Genomic DNA, 23,061 nt, shown 5'->3' with positions numbered 1-23,061 from the left:
TAGCTTCCTGTTGGTCTCCCTTTTCTTCTTCACCATCTTCTTTTTTTTAAAGATTTAATTAATTTTTTTTAGAGGGAGAGAGAGAGAGAGAGTGAGGGTACAAGAGCAGGGAGAGGGAGGAGACTCCCCACTGAACAGGGAGCCTGAAATGGGTATTGATCCCAGGATGCTGGGATCATGACCTGAGCCAAAGGCAGCTGCTTTGGGCACCCCAAGTCTTCCTTTTATTCTTATAGGTCTCAGCATCCTCAGTTCCTGAATAGGAAAGCACATGGTTAATAATTATTGGTTTATACAATCATTCTCAATCATTTACCTGCTCACATGAGGGAGGAGGCAAAGATGAATGGATGTATAACAGACTCTCTCGGCCTTGCTGTCTGCAGGTAGAGGCAAGTGAGAATTCCTCTAGTGCCTCATGGGAGTGTTTTCAAATGAAAAGAATGAAAGCTGCTTAGATTATTTTGTAATGGGACCACATGTTCCTCTGGGTGGAAAGGGTAGAGGTGGCAATTCCCAGATGGAAGGCTGTGCTCATTTTAATGACTTGGCTGAGATTTCTTTCTGGTTGAAAACTGAACTTACTATGGCATCTGTAAAACATAAAAGGCTTTAGAGTAACAGAAGTGGGTCTTCCAGAAATGGGCTATGTGGCAGTTTAGCATTTTACTGGCATGCCCAAGCAACTACTCTGGGTATGTGAGTCTGTGGCCTGGTTGCGTAGTGTTCGGGATCCAAGAGCAGTTGGGAAATAGACCCAGGGATTAAGGGGGTGCTGGCACCTGCGTCTAAGCAGGATTGATTTAATCTATCTATCTCATTCCAGACCATCCTATGTTACTAGTGTAACTTAGAAACATAGACTTCTCTACAGTGACACAGTGATGTTTCTGGAAGTCAGTTTCAAAAGATTCAGCTTATTCCAGTGTTCTGAAATTTTCAATTCTCCCCCAAATATGACACAATGTGTGCTTAGCTCCAAACCCACACGAGTCTGGTCTCAGCATCCTTTTTTAAGTATTCTCAACTACTCCAAAGCCCATTCTCGACACTTGTACTCCCAACAAACTGATCCTCCCATGGATGACACTTTTTTTGGTATGCTGTCCCTGGCACCTGTCCCTGTTGAAATCCCATCCATTCTTCATGCTCCATTACAAATGCCATATGTGTAAGATCTCCATAGAGACCTTCTAGATCCCAAACCACCTATTTAGAAGTGTTCTTTCCTACTTGGAATCTTTACACTTTTTTTTTAAACTTCTTTTATGGTCCCTTGCTCAACCCTGAATTATAGGTATTTTTTTTTTTTTTTATTTCCCAACCCGTCCCACAGAGTAGCTATTAAAAAGCAAAAACTATCTCCATTTTCTCTCTATCATTCCTCCTTCCCCAAAACTCAGAACAGGACGCTTATTGAATGTTGATCAGGTTGAACTGAAAGTCAGAGTAGCCTGAGCCTCAGAATTCCTAGATATACAAGGCTTACAGTACCCTCTGCAGACAAAATGGGAACATTGGACTCCATTTATAGAAGATTATAGTGGCACTCTTTTCTTAGTACAGACCAAACATCCAGCTGCTAAACTACAATATAACATTTCCAGGGGAAGGAGCCAATGTAAATTCACAGTATGTGTAAAGTCAAATTCAGAAAGCCTGAGATTTTTAAACCACTGAATATAATTTTACAGTCTATTTGATATGATTTTTCTAGGCAGTGTTTCAACTCAAACCAGTCTCTTCATTTGAACACAGTCTCATAGTTCTCTTCTATACTCATTAGCAGCCACTTTGCAGCATCAAGTTGCCTTATTCTGGGTGGCATGGAGAAAGGTTTTCCTTTATGACTTATTTCGGTTGTGAGTTTTTTATATGCACTTGTCCAAAATGATCCACTCTTTATTTTCCTGCTGAATGAAGAGGATTGGCCACTTAGTCTTAGACACAATGAGGTTTACTAGAAAAATCAGTGACTTTGGAATTAGAAGACCAGGTTGTAGGATCCAGCACTTCTGCTAGGATCCATGTGGCCCTAAGAAAAATTTCTCACTCTATGTTTTAGATATCTTATTTACATAAGTGTAACAGAGGAGGGAGGCTTATACCATATTATGTCTAAGGAAAATTCCTCTCTTAGCATTTTGGGATTCTGAGATCAGTTAGATGATGATTTTACAACTAAAGCCATTCTTCCATCAAAGTTAATGAAATTTACCCAAAGTGTGTGTGTGGGTGTATGTGTATATACACAACAAAGCAGAGTCTCAGAGATCTGGTTAGTCTTGAGCCACTCTGAAGCAGAAGGATGGTTCTTTGATCAAAAAAGTTTGAGGGGCACCTGGGTGGCTTAGTGGGTTGAGCCTCTGCCTTCGGCTCAGGTCATGATCTCAGGGTCCTGGGATTGAGCCCCACATCGGGCTCTCTGCTCAGCAGGGATCCTGCTTCCCCCCCCCCCCTCTGCCTGCCTCTCTGCCTACTTGTGAGCTCTCTCTGTCAAATAAATAAATAAAACCTTTTTTAAAAAGTTTGAAAAATATAGAATACAACATTGGATTCATGGGAGTTAACTATCACAGTAATTAAAAGTCTCAAAAGTCTTATTCTAAATAGTTATGTTTAACTTTTATCTTATTTAATTCACTATAAGGACTTTTTTTTTTTCCTTTTAGTATGTCTTATGATCATCCAGGGGAATATCCTTCCTAGCAAGGGTTACTTACAAACATAAAAACTTTTTCCTGTCCCTCTGGATTATAATAATTGTTCATACCCTCACTCTGGAAAGTCTGGAAGTCTTGCTTTCTATGGACCAAAGACCTCAGGTGTGCCTCAGGTGTAAACTCTGCCCAATACTCAATCCATCAGCTCTTCAGTCAAAGTTCTTTTCTGCTAAAACGGTGTACTCTTTTGCATGCCTTCTCATTATATCAAATGTAACCTAGTTCAAAATGAACTGATTATTTTCTCTATCCCCATAACCAAATTTCAGAACCACCTTTAAGAAATAGTGAATTCCATTGCTATTTCTATCATATTCCTAATCGCCTGACTTCAAAATGTTAAAGATTTAAAGTTTTAAAGATAATTTTTAAATCATATGTTTTCTTGATTAATGCTATAGACCAAGTTATGTCCTGCAAAATTAATATGTTGAGCCCTTAAGTCTCAATGTGATGGCATTTGGAGACAGGGACTTTGGGATGTAATTAGGTTTAGATGAGGCCATGAGGGTGGGGCTGTCATGATAGAATTAGTGCCCTTATGTAAAGAAACACAAGAGATTTTGCACACTCTCTCTGCCATATTCGTACACAATGAAAAAGGCAGCTATCTGCAACCAGGAAGAGAGCTCTCACGAAAACCTGACATGCTGGCACACTGACCACAGACATCCATCCTCCACAACTGTGAGAAAACAAATATGATAGTCTGTAGTACCCATTTTATGGTATTTCATTTTAGTGGCCCATGCTGACTACAATAATCAACTTGCTGCTGCTTTATCTAAGAGAGTATTATAATGTTCCCCAGGAATTTTGCCTCTTCATTCTCCCCTTAGTCCCCATTTATGCTGGAATAACCAGGTTAATCTTTCCAATAGGGAGAAGATATCGAGTTGATAATATACCCCCATTCTCATACCCTTTTTCCTTCTGAGAAATGAGAAGTATCTCAGACCTATGGTTTCTTCTTCTGCATATAAGGAGCTTGAATTTTGCCATTATATCCTCCCAATTAGCAAAAATGCCAAACAGATTGAAAAATCAACAATGCTTCTAGGATCCATAAAGGAGGTGAGGACACAGGGCAAACCACCGCCTGCAGGATTGAAGAGAGAGAGGATCATAGTCAAATTCAGAAAGCCCAAGTTTTTTAAACCACATTCTTCTCAAGCTCTATGGAAGATTCACCAAGATAGACCACATGCTGGGACATAAAATATACCTTAGTCATTTAACCAAGTGGGATTTATTTCAGGTATGAAACACTGGCTCAGAAATCAAAAATCAATTAATGTAATCTATCACATTAGCAGGCTAAAAAAGAAAAATCACATGATCATATAATAGATGCAGAAAAAATATTAGATAAGATCCAACACCCATTCATTATAAAAATTCTCAGTAAATTAGGAAGAGAAAGGAATTTCTGTGATTTGCTAAAGTATATCTACCAATACCAACAGCTAATATCATTCTTAATAGTGAAAAATTTGAAGCTTCCCCACCAACATCAGGTACACAGGCAAGGATGCCCCATCTCACTACTTATTTTTAACTTCTTACTGGAAGTTCTTGCAAATGCAATAAGGCAAGGCAAGGAAATAAAAGGTATATGATGGGGAAGGAAGAGATCAAACTGTTCACAGATGACATGATCATCTATGTAGAAAATAAGAAAGAATAGAAAAAAATTTCCTGGAATTATAAATGATTATAGCAAGTTTGTAGGATACAAAGTTAGTTTTTTTTTTTTTTTTATACAAAGCTAATACACATAAGTCAATCACTTTCCTGTATACTAGCAATAAATAAGTGATATTTGAAATTAAAAACACAAAATAAAAAAATCTTAAAAAAAGATGAAATTAAAAACACAAAAACATTTCCATTAGCACCTCACAAAATAAAATACTTTGGTGTAATTATAACAAAATATTTACAAGATATAGATGAGGGGAAATACCAAACTCTGATGAATGAAATCAAAGAAGAACTAAGTAAGCAGAGATTCCATATTCTTAGGAAAGGAAGACCCACTGGTGGCAGTCAGTTGGGAAGATGTCAGTTTTATAGCTTCAGGATAATCCCAATCAAAATCCTAGTTTCTTTCACAGATACCCACAAACTGATTCTAAAGTTTATATGGAGGGGGGAAAGACTCAGAAGAGCCAACACAATATTGATACAGAAGAACAGAATTGGAAGACTAACATCATCCAACTTCAAGACTTACTATAAAGTTGCAGTATTCAAAACAGTGAAGTATGGCAAAGGAATAAACATATAGATCCCAGAAGAGAATAAAGAGCACAGAAATAGATCCATATACAAATAGTCCACTGAACTTTGACAAAGGACCAAAGACAATTCAATGGAATAATGTCTCCAAGTAGTGCAGGAACAAATAGACATCCACATGCAAAAAATAAGCCTACACAGAGAACGTATGTCCTTCACAAAAAATAACTCAAAATTGATCATGGACCTAAATGTAAAACTGTAAAACTTGTAGAAGATAGCATAGATGAACTTGGGTATGACAGTAGATTTTGGATACAATATCAAAGGTACCATCCCTGAAAGAATTGAAGGCTGGACTAAATTAAAAACTTGTGTTCTGCAAAAGACAATATCAAGAAAATTGGAAGACAAACAACAGTTGAGGAAAAAAATATTTAGAAACAGCACATTTGAGATAAATAGTTGTTATTCAATATGTAAAGAACTATTAAAATTCAAAATTAAGAAAACAAGCCAATTAAAAAATGGGCCAAAGATTTTAACAGACATATCACCAAAGAAGAGGTATGGTTGACAAGTATATGAAGAGAATCCTCCACATCCTATGTCATCAGAGAAATGGAAATTGAAACAACACTGCAGCACACCTTTAAAATGACCCAAATCCAGAATGCTGAGAACATCAATGGTGGCAAGGACGTGGAGCAATAATACTCATTCATTGCTGGTGAGAATGCAAAATGGTAAGGCCACTCCAGAAGACAGTTTGGTGGTTTATTACAAAATTACATTGCTATTACTATACCCATCTAGCAGTCTTGCTCCTTGATATTTACCCAAAGGAGCTGAAAGCTTGTGTACCCACAAAAAGCTATACATGGATGCTTATAGCAGCTTTTTATTCACAATTATGGAAATTTTGAAGTAACAGAGATGTTCTCAATAGATGAATGGGTAAACTGTGGTACATCCAGATGATGGACTGTTATTTAATGCTAAAAAGAAATGAGCTTTCAAGCTGTGCAAAGACATGGAGGAACTTTAAATGTATAATACTAAGTGAAAGACACCAATCTGAAAAGACACACTACTCTATGGTTTGCAATTATATGATGTTCTAGAAAAAGCAAGACTATGGAGAAAGTAAATAAATCAGGGGTTGGAGCGGGAGGAAAGAGTAGATGGAGAGAAGAGGATTTTAGGGCACAAAAATGCTCTGTATGATACAGATAGATCCCTGTCATTATACATTATACAGTCCGAAGAGTGTACAATACCAAGAGTGAAACCTGTGGACTTTGGGTGGTTATGATGGGTAAATGCACTTGACCACTCTGGGTGGGGATGCTGATAATGGGAGACATTGTGTCCATGTGGGTAAGGGAGATACAGGAAACCTCCCTTCTTTCCTTTCAATCTTGCTGTGAACCTACACTTACCCTGAACAAACAAATAAATAAATAAAATCTGAAGAAAGAGGTTTTCTGTAGCTAACTCAAATTTGTATTTCTCCAGTCCTTTTTGGAATGAGGCAGGGGAGATTTTCTTGACTACACTCATACACATACACACATAGCTGTATCTGTTTCTCTTTATCCAAGAATGAAAACACTTTGGTTTCATATTCGTAGAGCCCCACGGTATATTCCTATTTATCCTTCTACCCCATTACTCTGTAATCTAGACCTTGCATGTGAGCCAGGTTAGCCAAATGACTCTTCTATAAAGATGAGAATCATTCTCATTTCTCCTTGCTCACCTAATCCTGTATCCGAGACATTCACGTGTTTTTCATTCTTTATGACTCAGCCTCAGTCCCACTTTCTCAATGAGGCCTTCCCTGAACCTCTCAGGTTCAAATTTCTCTCAATTTCTGTAGCACTGTGTTGCCTGCTACCCACTAATTCTGCCCTCTAATCCTGTAGAAACTTAGTTCTTGATATTAATAATTTGTGTACATCTCCTTGACCTACTGGAGTGTATTTAATAAAAGGTCAAGGACCATATTGTAAATATTTTATATCCTCACAGAACATCTATCATAGTCCTTTCTATGACAGAGGTGATCAACAAACACTTGTCACGTGGGCCAGATATACATGAATTCACCTCAACTTTGAAATAACAGGGATTAAAATCCCTAATGTGTGTTTGTGAACATTTTAATAAAAGACTTAGGTTTTAGCCACAACCTTGCCATTAATTTTCTGTGTTCATCCTTTTTCCACCTGAGGCCATGGGACTAAATAATTGAAAGGGTCTTTCTAGCCCTCGTTATCCGTGGCTAATGGAAATTAGTGTTCACAGATCAATGCAGGTGCCACAAAAGTAACCCAAGGTTTGATGCCACCTGGTAAGTTCAACAAATAAGTGAATTTTATCCAAGCTTTAATCTCCTCAGATATTCAGATGGACTGGAACTTCTTTCCAGTACAGTCTGTTGGCTGAGGTACAGAGAAAATGCTTGTGTTTATATTTAACTTGTGTATATGACAGGGATATTGAATTTACAATATAGCCTGAAGGTTATAGCTGTGGCTGAATGCTTTGAGAAGGGCAGGTGTGATGCCAGAGGACCTTGGGGAACGCAGAAAGAACTCCATCATCAAAACCACCTCTTTAATAAGAACATGTGGCCTGTCAGGTTAGGAACACCCATTAGTCAGCTTGATGGGTTGGATACCTGAAGGGACCTTAGGCTCTCCTTGAAGTCCCCTCTGAGAAGGGTCTTTGGAGTGAAACTCCCTTTGGCTTGCAGCCATGGTACATTCCTTTACATGAGATGAAGTAAATGTTTTGAAATACATTTTGAAGTAAATCTCCCCACCCTTATTGGGGCTAGAGAGAGTTTGTACTTCAAAGGGGAATGTGGCATATTTATACCAAAAAGGTACAAGTGGAAAAGCCTTTGATTTGCTTGTTTGCTTTTCTTATATTGCTTACAGTGGAGTGGTTTGGGTGGAATGTTAAATTTCTTTCAAAAACACAACATAGAAGGGAGACGTTGGAAATTATAACAACAGTGTTTTTCTGTATGGACACTAACCTCTGATGCTCTCCCCAGATCATCAGTTTTTCCAGGCTATCACCAATGTCACCCTAGCACTCTTAACACTTAAAAAAAAAATTATTTGTTTTTTAAATTTCTTTTCAGTGTTCCAGAATTCATTGTTTTAACAAGGCGAGGCTCAATGTATTACTTCTTTTCCCTGACTCTGTGCCCCCAGCTGCAATCCACTCAGGAAACGTAAGTGCTTAGGAGAGAAACAGGAAATAAACCACACTTTGGATCTCAGTCCTGGGGGCTCCCGTTCCTTCTTGCCCATGACAAGCATTTTGTGCCCATCACTTTATTTCACAAAACAATGTTGCAGGCACACAAGGCTTTGAAATTCCTTCTCTCTCTCTCTCTTTCATATTCTCCAGAGTAAAAAAAATCAGTACCAAATCTTTATTAAGCTATTTCATGTTGATTTTTGAAGAATAGCTTAGAACAGAAAGCCCAAGTCAGTAGTTAATTGCATGTTGCAGTCATATTTGACAAATACAGTCAAACCATTGCAACTTTGTACACTTCAGGGAGGGGGGAACCTGCTCTGTCTTCTGATGACTGCAGAGACCTCACTCTGGTGGTGAGCAATTAGGGAGCTGGCTGTTGGCTCCAGGGAAGTGAGGGCCAGCTAGAACTTTTTTAATGGCTCTCTAGGAAAAGACAAAATTCATCTCCATTTATCATAATGAAAACCAGGCAGAAGCAAAGCATGAGTGAGCTGTTAGAACAACAAAACTTGTTTTCATATGGTAAAGTTCAATAAGGGCTACTCTGTTTATCCCAGCACTGGCTTCTACATGATCCTACTGTTTGTATCATAAGGAGCCCTTGGGAATAATGATCTAGTCCTCCTGGACTGGGCCCGAGGTGAGGTAGGGGATTCATCTCCTAGTTTTTGAAGAATTTCCAAATAGGAAATGAGTAGTCACTCAATAAATGATCACTGTTATTACTCTTACTTCAATCAATTGTACTATGAAGTGCTTTTCAAACTATACAACAATATGCAGGGTAAATTCTGAACAACAACCTCTTGAACAAGATCATGCTTGCCAACATGGGGGCCATGCAGGAGAGAACAGTTCTGAGCTTACAGAAGGGAGACATTGGATTTGTGTTTATTTTTTATAATCAGATAAATAATAATTTATATTATTTATAGTATTTTTATTTATTTATTATAAATAATAACATTCTTTACCAGTTAAAGGAATGATCCCTGCAATAGTTGTGGGATGTTGGCAAAACTAGAATATGAAATGAGTGACATCTTCCTTTCAAAGAAATTTCTGAAGAGGTTAAAGCTATGTTTCCAAAAACAGTAGCAGGAAGCAAATGTCAGAGAGATCTTGGCCTGAACCTTCTTTTCGGTAAGGATTAGTCATCCTCTGACACCTCAAGGGAGACTTCTGGACAATACTGTAGAGGTTAAGATGCCTTCCCAGATATTCAATATTACCCTGTCCTAATGTTTAGAACCAAAAACAACAGTAGCATACCAATAAGTCCCACACACTAGTTTCATTGGCTCTGGGGCAGAGATGACTTGCCCACATTCCATCACCGAGACAGTTCTCTCTCCTTACCAGCGAGCATCCAAGTCTTGGCTGTCCTCTTGTTAGGAAGTTAGACAATACAGTCCACAGATGGCTTGAGGGATTTTGTCCAGTTAAGTGCACACGTATTTTTTGGCTAATATTCTGAGGTTTTCTTCTTTTTCAGAAACTTCAAGGCCTTTTTGTTTTAAGTAGTCTCTAATCTGACATGGTATGTTTAAAATTCCTGCTTCTTCACTTTAGTGTTTTCCTTACCCCAGAAGATGTTTTTTACTTAGATAAGAACCTTCTAGCAGACTTAGCGGATAGGATCTGTTGTTGCACTGAGCTCATAAGGTTAACCTCATTTGACAATGGCTACTCATCATTAGTGTTTAAAATTAAGTTGTAAATATCAACTTGAAACTTACCAGTTTTTAGAAAGAGCAAGCAAGAGTGTATTAATCTGTCCCAGGACTGTAAGTAATTGAAGGAAAGAGTATAAGCACTTTGGCAAAAGAAAATGCTTTAAAAATACATATTCTTCCTTTCCAGCTTACCCCAATAGAGAAAACGTTACTCTTTAGAAATGTCATGTCCCATCTAATCCTTAACAAATAGCATTTTGAAAGCTATAAATATTTACTTATATCCATAACAACATTTTAGACTAACTTTCCATACATGCAAAGATAAGTTCATTTTCTCCATTAACATGAGCACCTAACTTGTGAATTAATATGTATTCTAAAGCTAGAAACTTCTAAACACTCCACATTAAGAGGTAAGAAAGAATTTAACTACTAGAAATGTCCCTTACTACAGGAGTTTATCTTGTGAATAAATTATACTTCTCCTGTGTCCAGAAGGACTTTGAATTACCTAGCTAAAACAATTATTTATATCATTAGATTTTTGAAATGGAATAAAAAACAAAGAAAGTCGAAGAAAAGAGGGAAATACACCAGCTTCAGTTTGGTATGCTAGAAACCCAGCATAATACAGTTGTTGTATATGAGAATAAAATTTAGCTCTGAGCTTCTTAGTAGCCAAGATGAAAAGGGCAATGCACTATGTTATGCAGTCCTCAGTGTCTGGTAAAATTAATTCTATAAATCTGTCAAGAGAAACAAGTGATTGCTTTCTATAACAGAATTATAAAAATAATTCCATGTGTGGGTCTTTTTACAAGCTATAGTAATAACATTAAGGGAAAGTAACTCTCCAGAGACTGTGAGATGAGAATGCAAAGTTGTTTTTTATATAGCTATTTTTTTACTCTCTCCAAATCTGACTACATTATATGGAAATGTGTAGGACTTTTCTAAAATAAAATTGAATTCTCATTAGCAGCCTGGTCTTTACATTTGAAACACTTTAATTCATAGGATTTAGTTTAATCCAATGGTTTAAAAATTGCTTTCAAATTTTGTTTCAAAACTTACTAGATTTTTTTAAGATTTTATTTTATTATTATTTTATTTATTTGTCAGGGAGAGAGCACACAAGCAGGAGAAGAGGCAGGCAGAGGGAGTAGTAGGCTTCCCACTAAGCAAATAGCCAGATGCAGGACTCAATACCAGGACCCTGAAATCATGACCCTAGATACCAGGACCCTGAGCTGACAGCAGATGCTCAACCGACTGAGCCACCCAGGAGTCCCCAAAACTTAATAGATCTTTATTTTAAGTATATTCTAATATGTTGTTCAGTTTTTAAAATTATTTATTCGGTTTTGTAAAGAAAAAGTAACCGAGTTGGCAAACATTTGAGTTAAATTTGGAGACATTAGCAAATGCTACAAAAATGGGTGGTGTCACCATTATTAAACAAAGAACCACCAAAAGACAAAAATCCTTACTGTTCCATAAAGGGACGTTTAGTTTTTAGCTCATGAATTTACAGTGTTGAGCCTGATGTACATGTTATAATCTAGTGAATTTTCCTCCAGCTAGTGTGTTTATGCTGCTAACTAAAACTTAAAAATTCAGCTGTGGCCTAGAAACAGGATGTCTTTAGTGTTTACATGCTTGTCAGTTGGTAAGAAACTTCATATGGGGTTAAAAATTCCCTGAAGTTGTTATATTGTGAAATTTAAGTAAAGAGCCAAGGCAAGAAAATACAGCACTTCATCAAGATATAATGCATGAGGTCGGATGAATTCTGTTAAGTTAGGGTGGTGAAAGCCGAGTGAGAATTCCCTTCCTTATTGGAAATGTGGATGTTTGAGGAGAAGAGAATGGAAATTACTTATTTTGGGCTTGATGTTTTACCCTGATTGTATAAAAAGACTTCAGAAGCTAGGAAGTAATCTTAAATACTCTATCTCAGAAGTGCAGTGTTCTTTATATTTTTCAATGTGCTTTAGAATTTCCTTTCTTGCATATGTCTTACAGGCTGTCCTACATTTCATATTCAGAATATTTGAGCTTCATATTTCTCTTACTTCAGAAGACAGGGAACTTGTATATTTTCTTTAAAATACGTTTGGAAATTTTAAAACTGTTTTCTTTTATATTATGTGTCTGGATTGGGAATTAGCAAGAATAGGCAAAGAATAGGCAAAATCGGGAGAAAGAGAAAAGAATGTTAAGAGAGAGGGGAGAAAGGCAGTGTATGGACCCATGCTTGTCCTGTTTTTATTTTGAAAAGTAAAAGCATCGTCTCTTACCTGACTGAGTTACTGCCATGTTTTCTTGCCTATTACCAAAGATTTGTTTCCCACATAGCAGTCTGAATGATCATTTAAAAAATTTATTTATTTAAATGTTTTATTTGACACAGAGTGAGAGCACGAGCGAGCTGGGGGAAAGACAGAAGGAGAAGCATATTCCCTGCTGAGCAGATACCCTAATGTGGGACTCGATCCCAGGACACAGAGATCATGACCTGAGCTAAAGGCAGCTGCTTAACCCTATTCATTTATTTTAAAGATTTATTGATTTTATTTTATGCAGAGAGAAAGCACATGCAAGTGGGGGTCAGGCCAGAGGGAGAGAGAGAGACAGAATTCCAAGCAAGCTGGGACACAGGCCAGTCCCAGGACCCAGGGACCAGGATCTAAGCCGAAATCAAGAGCTAGATGGTTAATCAACTGAGCCACCCAGGTGCCCATGAACTGTCATCTTAAAATGTGTATTAGATATTATTTAAAATTCTTTAAAGTTTTCCTCTTGCACTTAGAATAAACTCTACCATAGCCTATGAGCTGTTGGTCTTTCTCTAGCTTTTCAAAGATCTCTCTTTAGTCTCTGCTCTGCTTTTAAAACATGTCAAGACTTTTTCCACTTGACTTTATTTCACCAGGAAAGGGTCCTTTCATTTGACTCTCTTTTGCCTGGAATGTTCTCCCTCCCATTCTGCTCATGCCTGGCTGCTCAACATTTAAGTCTCAGCTGCAAAATACCCGAGCAGAGGGACCTTCTTTGACTAATTTACCTGATTGAGTCCTGCTTCCATCCGCAGCCCAGCCAGATCTTACAGTGTTGTGTGTTCATTTATTTCTTTATAGATTCCACACAGTCTGAAATTAATTTCATTGATGATTTAAATACTTTAGACTTGTCCCCTTTGATGAGGCTGTAAGTATCTAGAAAGCAGGGTCTTTGGTTTTAGGTATTCTCATCAACTATCACAGTGTTTGGCACCAGTTCAGTACAAAATAAATATTTGCTGAATAAGTGAATGAGTGAAATGAAGAATTTGGGTATGACTGGAGCACTGAGACTGTGTTTATTTTCTTGAACAGGAATGTGGTAAATTATAAAAACATCTAGAAGTTCTTCTAGGGGGGCGTGGGTGGTTCCGTCGATTAAGCATCTGACCCTTGATTTTGGCTCAGGTCATGATCTCAGGGTCATGGGATCCAACCCTGCATCGGGCTCCCTGCCCAGCATGGAGTCTGTTTGTCCTCTCCCTCCACTCCCCTCCCTCTACCCCCACAGTGCTCTCTCTTTCAAAAAATAAGTAAACTCTTTAAAAAAAAAAAAAAAAAGAGATACAATCTTCTAGAACCTTTTTGGGGAAAAAATTTGCATAATGGCAGGTGAGGAAGTTATGCTAGAAGGTGAGTTGAGGCTAAATCCTGGAGGTTTTGAATGTCGTAGTACATAGTTTCTGGAATCTCTTTTGTGGTCAATGGATAGCTACTGAAGGTTTCTAAATCGTCCATGTGTCCTTGTGAAATGTTTCTTTATTACTTGCTATGGAAAACTACTAGGGCGTCAGAAGAATTTCATTCACTCACCAGTGGACAGAGTAACTCGGGAATGTCAGCAGGGTGTTGATTTAATCATCATTCACTTCTTTTTCCGTGCAGTTTGACTGCCACGTACAGTCTTGCTTCTGGTTTGGCAGGAGAAAATCTTCGCCTTAGTTCTTCACAGCCTAAGATGAAATCACCCAGTGCTTCTTGAAGGCATTTCTGGCCAGTATTTCTCATATGTCGGTGGTTCGGTTGGCTCCCTTCAAAATTTGATACCATCTTGTCAAATCATTCACCTTTTCTCAGTTGCTCTTTATTTTGCAATGTATTTTTCTAATGTATAGCGTTACCCTCTCCTGTGGTTTATCTTATTTTGGTCTTTTTTTTTTTTTTTTTTTTTTTTTTTTTAGGATTTATTTATTTACTTGACAGAGAGAGAGAGGACACAAGTACGCAGAGAGGCAGGCAGAGAGAGTGGGGAAGCAGGCTCCCCGCCGAGCAGAGAACTTGATGTGGGCTCGATCCCAGGACCCTGAGAGCATGACCTGAACTCATGACCTGAAAGCAGAGGCTTAACCCACTGAGCCACCCAGGCGCCCCTATTTTATTTTGGTCTTAAAGGAAGTCCAGTGAGGAGCCTTCCAGTACAGTTTGCTTTTTGTTTGTGTCAATGAAGTTGTGGGTTAGCTGAAAACTAGTACTTACAAGGCCTTATAATAATCTCCATCCCAAAATATGGCATTATATGCAGCATATACGTGTTTACCCCGACTTTTCCTACCACTTCAAATGTATATATCTGATTTCTCAAATAGAGTACAAAGATATCAAGATTCTAGTTAAGATAATGGCTTCTTTTATAGACCTTGGCAGCCAGTTCCAGTTTCCTGAACTGGTTTACAATGATTTAAAAACCATGGCCAGTTCATGAATAAGTTTTATGGTTTAACTTTAAGCATGGAATCTTATTATTTATATTGAGGAAGATGATATGATGCTCAATACTGGGTTATAAATGGGGAAAACAAAGAAAATGAATGGGGAAAACATCATATGTGCCAAAACGAAACAAAACAGAACAAACAACTATGATAAAATTTAAGAAAAGGAACTAACTTGTCAGTGGTGGCTGGCAATTTTCAGAGCTATGAAACACTCTTTGTTGGTAACCATTATTGCAAGATCTCAGTGTGAGTGGTGACTTTGGAGATGTTGTCATTAAACTGACTATCCTTTTCAGCCAGTAGAGCTTATGAAGCACACTCACATGTAATATACTTTTTGATTTGTGTGTAAAAGATTTATTTGTTAGAATTTCTTTTTTCCTCTTTTTTCCCCAGACATATCATATACATAATCCATATGTAAAGTAGGTGGAAAACAAACAAGAAAAAGAAGTCATATGGTCCCTATTCTCAGAGAACTCTACTAGAAAAAACGGATATACTCAGGGAGGTACAATATACAGCAGAGTATGATAAGTGCTCATAGAGGAATAAGGATAAGATGGTATGGCTGTACGTGACTGTGGCTATCATGCTGAGAAAAGATCCCTTAGAGAGGCAGGATTTAGGGTTGGCTTTATGGGATATGTTAGATTTCAATAAGAAAAGACCAAGGGACAGAGGCTCTTAGACCGGTGGAACAGCCTAAGCAAAAGACAAAGGTAGGAAAGTGAAAAAATAAATTTATGTTCTGTCAATTTTAATTAACCAGAGTATATCAGAGTGTATTAGTAACTCCCCTGGACACATAGATTACACCATCATCTTTTCCCCCCTTTTTTAAAATTACTTGCATAGGTGGAATTTAGTGATTCATCATTTGCCTATAATATCCAGGACTCGTTATGTCAAGTGCCCTCTTTAATGCTCTCACCCAATTATCCCTTCCCCCCACCCATTTCCCCTCCAGCAACCCTCAGTTTTTTCCTAGAGTTCACTGTCTCTGGTGGTTTGCCTTCCTCTCCAGGTTTCATGTTATTTTATTTTCTCCTTCCCTTCCCCTATGTTCATCTGTTTTACTTCTTAAGTTCCACATGGGTGAAATTATATAGTATTTGTCTTTCTCTGACTGACTTATTTCACTTAGCACAATACCCTCTAGTTTCATCTATATTGTTGCAAATGTCAAGATTTCATTCCTTTTGATGGCTGAGTAATATTCCTGTGTGTATGTGTGTGTGTGTGTGTGTGTGTGTGTGTGTGCGCGCACGCGTATGTGTGTATGTGTATACCATCATTATTTACATCTTTGAAATGGATGGATCAAATTGTATTCTGTTGTTTATTTTTAAGGATTTTAGTGATTTCTGAAGCACATTTATATGTATTACACAATTAAAACCTTCTGAAATCCTATATAGTAGATAGTAGTATGGGGTTTTTATGAGCATTTTTTTCCTTTAAGGATAACTGAGTCAGGGGCACCTGGGTGGCTCATTGGGTTAAGCCTCTGCCTTCGGCTCAGGTCATGATCTCAGGGTCCTGGGATCGAGCCCCACATCGGGTCTCTGCTCAGCGGGAAGCCTGCTTACCCCTCTCTCTGCCTACTTGTGATTTTTGTCAAATAAATAAAAATCTTGGGGCGCCTGGGTGGCTCAGTGGGTTAAGCCGCTGCCTTCGGCTCAGGTCATGATCCCAGGTCCTGGGTTCGAGCCCCACATCGGGCTTTCTGCTCAGCAGGGAGCCTGCTTCCTCCTCTCTCTCTCTGCCTGCCTCTCTGCCTACTTGTGATTTCTCTCTGTCAAATAAATAAATAAAATCTTTAAAAAATAAATAAATAAATAAAAATCTTTAAAAAAAAGGATAACTGAGTCATAAATTTTTAAATGATTTTTTCAGGTTTATTTGGTAAGTGTAGACACATATCTAATTTAGAACCTATTGTTTTTCTTCTATACCTATATACTCGACACTATAGATGTCCACACAGTTCATATTTAGTGAATAAGAAGTTGAAAATGTAAATTAAGAAAGAAACCACATCCAAAATTCATGATTTTAACAGCCAAAATCATTCTGGGAGCATAGAATTGAGGACAAAGGTAAAAATGGCAGGGGCAGTTGACAAGGCAAAAACTTAATGGAAGGAAGGCCAGTAGCTAAGGGTATACAAATTCAAAGGGAAGGTTTTACTATTATTAAACAAAGTTAAGGATTTCAGGTCTTAAAATAGGGCAGTATGGTGAGGGTTAAGATTACTTATATAACACAAAATGGCAATAACTGGGGTCTTGGGCACTCAGTACTTCTATTCCTTATTAATACCTGACTGGCAAGACTGTCAAAAACAGACTCCGTTGAATCAGATATGCTGGTCCCTGATTTTATGTTTACTTCTTAATGACAATGAGTTTTCATGTCTTCATACTGCAAAATAGATCAAACATAATTTGGAATTTACCATGAGAAAGATTGCCAATATGAATATTCACTTTTCTGATATGGAGCAAAGAGAACTGTCTGTATACATTCTCTGTCTAAAGCATAGAGAAAAATGTCTTAAATCGAGTAAATTCAATTCTATTTTGTTAAAGGGTGCATCGCTGCCTTACACAGAGTACAATGTATTGTGTGGTTTAGGAGAAGATTTTGTACTGTCTGTGTAGTGGTCACTAAAATTTCTTCCTTTTGTGTTGATGAGAATCAAAGTTGTAAGGCTGGAATCAGGTATTTCAAAGGAATGTGGTAAAGCATTTTATGTGCTGTATTCAGCATTTCTTACACATTGGAACAGTTTACTCCTTTTAATTTTGTATTCTTGGGCACCTGGGTGGCTCAGTGGGTTAAAGCCTCTGCCTTCGGCTCAGGTCATGATCTCGGAGTCCTGGGATCGAGTCCCACATCGGGCTCTCTGCTCAGCAGGGAGCCTGCTTCCCCATCTCTCTCTCTGCCTGCTTCTCTGCCTACTTGGGATCTCTCTCTCTCTATCTGTCACATAGAAAAATAAAATATTTTTAAAAATCATAATTCTGTAATCTTCACATTCTAAAGCCCAGTAAATTTGGTGGAGTGGGAGGTAGACTCATTCCCATCCTTTGGAAATGCATAGGTTTGTTTATGCCCCATTTTCAAGATTAAAGGCCAAAGGAACAAAGAGAAAAGAGAAAATAAAAGATAAAAATGTCAAAAACATGAATTAGAGACGACACAGCATTGGCAGTTTTTTATTGTGACCATGAAGCAAACAGAAGTACAAAGATTCAGTTTGCCAGAAAGGCAGGTGGTTCAGGTCCCAGTGGGTAAAGAATGAACTTGGAGTAGAGCACATATAGCTATTTTCATCAAAGCCTGAATAGCCACATATCATTTTAGGAGCTCTGTTCGTTAACCTCCCACTTTATAGTATAGAGATTGCGTACAGCGAATATGAACTGGAAGCTGGCCCTGCCGCTTTAGCCGTTATCCCTTGGACTGGTACTGAGCCGGGTTAGAAATATTTGCCTTCATGTGGTCCTCTTCTTTTCTCCATAGCTTAACCAGTTGGAAAAGGCAGTGGAAGCAGCCCACACATTTTTCATGGCCAACCCCGAGCACATGGAAATGCAGCAGAACATTGAGAATTACAGAACAATGGCCGGCGTGGAAGCACTCCAGCTTGTAGATCTGGAAGCCAAACCACATCTAGTGAGTGCCGGGGACCCTTGCCTTAATCAGAAAGAGCTAGGTGTTCCTGAGTTTCACTGGACTCCAAGCAGATTCCTGTGAATGGGTGTCTCAGGTTGATTCTCGATTCCTAATACGGTAATGGTTTTATTTTTTAGAGTTCTCAGATGAAATATTGTTAGTACTGGGGTTGAAAAAATTGAGAGAAGGTGAAAATGCTCTTAAAAAATAGTATGATATAGTGAAAAGTAGAGCATGATATAAACATCTGTCACCCCCTCTAAACCTCTGTGCCACCTCCAACCTTTAATTTTACACATGGGAGTTGAAGCCAGTACGAACTACTCAGGTCACACTGTGATTTCCCAGCTCCCTGCCCATTGGTTTTCTGTTGTACCTGTACTTTTCAAATTCTGGTATTTTAAAGCTATATAATTTTTTTTTTTTTTTTTTAGTTCTTAAAGTCTTTTTTCAAGTCAGTAGTTCACGTTGAAGGAGGCACCTGTCTACTCCCCACATCGCTAAGAAATATGCCGTGTCCACTGGTTTTGACCTGAACTTTCCAGGAGACCTCTCTCATGCCCATGTTAGCTATATAATTTTTCACTTAAATGAAAGCTTACTTGAAATCACAATAAGTTGGGAAGGCTTTTTTTTTTTTTTTTTCAATTGGAGAGGTCACCATTCTTGACATGTGACTTCCAAGATGGTTGAAGAACAGGATAAGAGATTTTCAACTGAAGCATTATTATTATTATTATTATTATTATTAAATTGGGACAAGCCTGGAAATTGGGTGTGTCATGGTCGCCCACATCAATCTACTGAATGTTGTTGCATGCCCATACCTATATTCAGATGGGGTTACAAAATGGTGTCTTGCATGTTTGTGCTCAGGAAGAATATGAAATTGACTGGTGCCACAGCATTCACCTTGCTCAATAACACCATTCTTATTTATAATTTCCTGAAACCAGGGAAGTTACTTTTTGTCTCCCAGTAAAACCCTCCATTATTCTTCCATAGCCCAAGAACCCAGAGTCCCCCTGCCCAAATGATCCTGATTGACCATGAATCCTGTTATTCAAGTTCTCCACAGGTACTCTTTGGAAAAAATAAATACGTGTGTGTGTGTGTGTGTGTGTAATTTTTTTTTCTGCTTCTTTGCAGGAGAGTTACAGTGCAGGAGTTAAACATTATGAGGCTGATGACTTTGAGCTTGCTATCAAGTACTTTGAGCAAGCTTTAAGAGAATATTTCAGTGAAGATACGGAGTGCAGAGCCCTGTGCGAGGGGCCTCAGAGATTTGAAGAGTACGAGTACTTAGGGTACAAAGCTGGTTTCTATGAAGCCATTGCAGGTAAAGCTTATTTTTTTCCCTTATTTACTTCCTGATTATAGAAAATGCAGTCTGTAAAACTACTCCATCAATATGGAAGTATAAATTGTAAAAAATGAAAGATAGAGTAACCTATCCTATCTCCTATAAATAAATCTACCTAGTTTAAATTTTGGTGACTGTGCTCCCAAACTTGTTCAGATGCATATGTAAATGTTTCTGTATTTATTTATAATTATTATTATTTTTTTTAAATGAGACAATACTGTGAATACTGATTTTGAGCATATTTTTTTTTGTTTTATTTTATGCTTAACAATATAGTGTGGACTTCTTCTCATGTAAGTAGTATGTGTGGATCTACCTTATAGTATTGAATGGTTGTGCAATATTCCAATATATGTGGAAAACATAATTAATTTGACCAGTCCCCTTACTGACGAATATTGGGAAGTTATAGGTTTTCATTTTTACAAACAATGTAGTAGTGAATGTTTTTGTATAGTTTTCTTCAGTTACTTAAAAGAAGTTTTTATTATCTATGAGAATGTAATATATTACAAAGTGGCATGTAAAATAGTAGGTAATGTGAATTATACATTTATTGCAGAGATTAGCTAGTTAACCATTTATGGTGGGAAGCATTTGAAAAACATACAAAAATAAATTCTATTTATGTTAATAATATAGGTGTGAAAATAAAACTGTTAGAAGAAAATGCAAGAGGGGCGGCTGTGTGGCTCAGTTGGTAAAGCATCTGACTTGTGATTTTGGCTCAGAGCATGGACTCAGCAGGGAATCTGCTTGAGGATTCTCTCCCTCCCTCTGCCCTTCTCCCTACCCGTGCATGCACTTGTGTTCATGCTTTCTCTCTGTCTTTAAAATAAATGAATAAATCTTTAAAAAAAGAAGCAAATGCAAGAGAATATGTGTATAATGGGAGGAGAGGAAAACCAGTTCTTAGCATGACAAAAGAGAAGATATATGAAGACAAAGATAGACTTTACATAAGATTTTAAATACAAAAGATACAATAAATCAAGCCGAATTACAAATGACAAGTGGAAAAGTTGCAACATATTTATAGACAAACAGTTAATATCTATAATATTTAAGCAGAACCTGTAAATTATTATTAGTAGTCATTTATTTCTGATTTATGGATAGTCATAATAATGAGCAACATTTACATAGCAGTTACACTATGCAAAGCATTTTATATATTTATGTATCTTTTAATCCTCTAAACAACTTCTGGTAGGTAGATGGTAGTGGTATCTACCATCTTCTCCCTTTTTTAAATGAGGAACTTATACCTCAGAGCAATGGGATTAAGGTGAAGCTGGGAATCAAATCTAGGCTTTTCTCAGTTTAGGGCACATATTTTAAGGTCTACATAAATGAAAAATGGACAAAGGATAACCTATTCAGTAATGAATGTTTAACAAATATCTGTTGAGTACATATTGTGTTCTAAGTTATAAATATGTATTTTAAAAAACAATGTTCAGCTTCACCTATACATGTAGAAAGGCAAATTAAGGAAGTGAGTTTGCTCTTCCCAAATGCCGGTGTTTTTGGTCTCCATGAAAAGCACCCCTCACCTAGCAGTTCAAACCAAGTCCCCAAAAGTTATTTCCTTTAATTCCTTATTTAGATTCCTCCTAATACCTATTCTCCTCTATTTGTTACCAAACTCTGATAGGTGGTACTTCCTAAAAGCGTGGGAGATTCCCTGGTTCTCTCCATCCCTTTTGCTACCACCCTGATTCATATCCACAGTATATTTTATCTTATTTTTTTAATTTTTATTTATTTGACAGACAGAGATCACAATTAGGCAGAGAGGCAGGCAGAGAGAGAGGAAGGGAAGCAGGCTCTCTGCTCAGCAGAGAGCCCGACGCGGGGCTCGATCCCAGGACCCTGGGACCATGACCCGAGCTGAAAGCAGAGGCTTTAACCCACTGAGCCACCCAGGCGCCCCATATCCACAGTATATTTTAACAAAGGCACTGTGATAGCCTCCTTGCTGGTCCTTGTGTCCTGATGAGGTTTTACCCTAGGCAGACAGAATGGTCTAAAAAAAAAAAAAGAGGAAAATATGTTCACAGAACCTCCCCCCACCATCCCCAGCCAAAGCCTTCCATTGCACTTGGACTAAAACCCAAGACCTTTAATAAAGACATTCATGATTGTGCACTTGTGTATAATTTCATCCCCTCTCTTTCTGTCTCTTTGATCCACTCCTGTGGCATTTCCTGGAAATGCCATGTTCATTTCCACTCACAGACTTTGAAAGTTGTTGTTTTCCTCTATCACTTGCCTAATGTCTTACCTTGTTAAGTGCTTAATCCTCAGCCCCTTAGTATATTGACTGGCTTAGTAAATATTCATTAAATGAATGAGTGGAAGGAAAAAAAAGAAGAGAAGAGAAGAGAAGGAAGGAAGGAAGGAAGGGAGGAAGGGAGGGAGAAAGGAAGGAGGAAGGAAATGACATAACCATCAATCACATTTCAGATTAAAAGGATTAATAATACTGTATGTTTTGAAAATGTAGGTCATAAGTTGTCAAGGTCTTTGAGAGGGACAATTGGGAAACATCTTTCAAAATTTAGATTAAGCAGTAGACTGAAAATCAATTTGTTGGATGAACTATTTGCCTCATAGTCAATTACCCAAAACCAACTCAGTTCATCTAAAATCAGTACCAGTATCTGAATTATTGAGGATTTTTCCCCCCAGGTTTTGTTTTGCTAAGCCTCTGGCACAGTATTTCCTTGCATTTTTGTGAGCTCTGCTCATTCGAATGTCAGTTTTATGTGTGTTTCACATTTCAATTGTTAAGTATTTGTTTACACTTACTCTTTTATTTGGGAATGCTTTTCATTTATTAGAGTTTATTACCTTGTAGCTGTGTAAGGATGTGTGCCCTGTCTCCACCTCCTCCAGACTTGCCTCCATCAATGGGCACTGAACAGCTTTGGCAAAGGTCCTACATCTGATTTAGGAAAACTGACAGACAGATTCCCACAGAACAACATGTAATGGTTTGCATGAGGTCATCATAACATGTTGGTTGCTGGAAAAGAATAGAGATCTCTTAACTCGGGCTCTTAATACTTAATACAACTATCACCACCATTACCCCCGCTTCCAGTAAAGAAAACTGATTTTAAAAGTCACAGCTCTTGACACTCAGTCAAATATTATATATTACAGAAATATGGCAAGTCTTCTCGAGAATTCAACACATGTTCAATTTATTATGAGAAGGGAATTTTAAACAGTATTCCCACAGAAGTGTCTTGGATCTCAAATGTATTAAATCATAGTAATTGCACAATAACACTTGATACA

General features: G+C 37.7%; 1 protein-coding gene across 1 annotated transcript in view; it reads left to right on the top strand.

The window, feature by feature from the left end:
* P3H2 (prolyl 3-hydroxylase 2) overlaps window positions 1–23,061 on the top strand; it is a 152,728-nt gene that overhangs the window by 101,257 nt on the left and 28,410 nt on the right. The window contains exons 2-3 of the mRNA XM_047732912.1: window positions 18,234–18,386; window positions 19,536–19,725. Of these exons, the coding sequence (XP_047588868.1) occupies window positions 18,234–18,386; window positions 19,536–19,725 (343 nt within the window). The remainder of the gene's footprint in view (window positions 1–18,233; window positions 18,387–19,535; window positions 19,726–23,061) is intronic.

This window comes from Lutra lutra, chromosome 1 (assembly GCF_902655055.1).
Source record: "Lutra lutra chromosome 1, mLutLut1.2, whole genome shotgun sequence".
In the NCBI taxonomy this organism is placed as follows: Eukaryota; Metazoa; Chordata; class Mammalia; order Carnivora; family Mustelidae; genus Lutra; species Lutra lutra.
The sequence above is the reverse complement of the archived record's forward strand: the minus strand, read 5'-3'. Positions and strand labels throughout refer to the sequence as shown.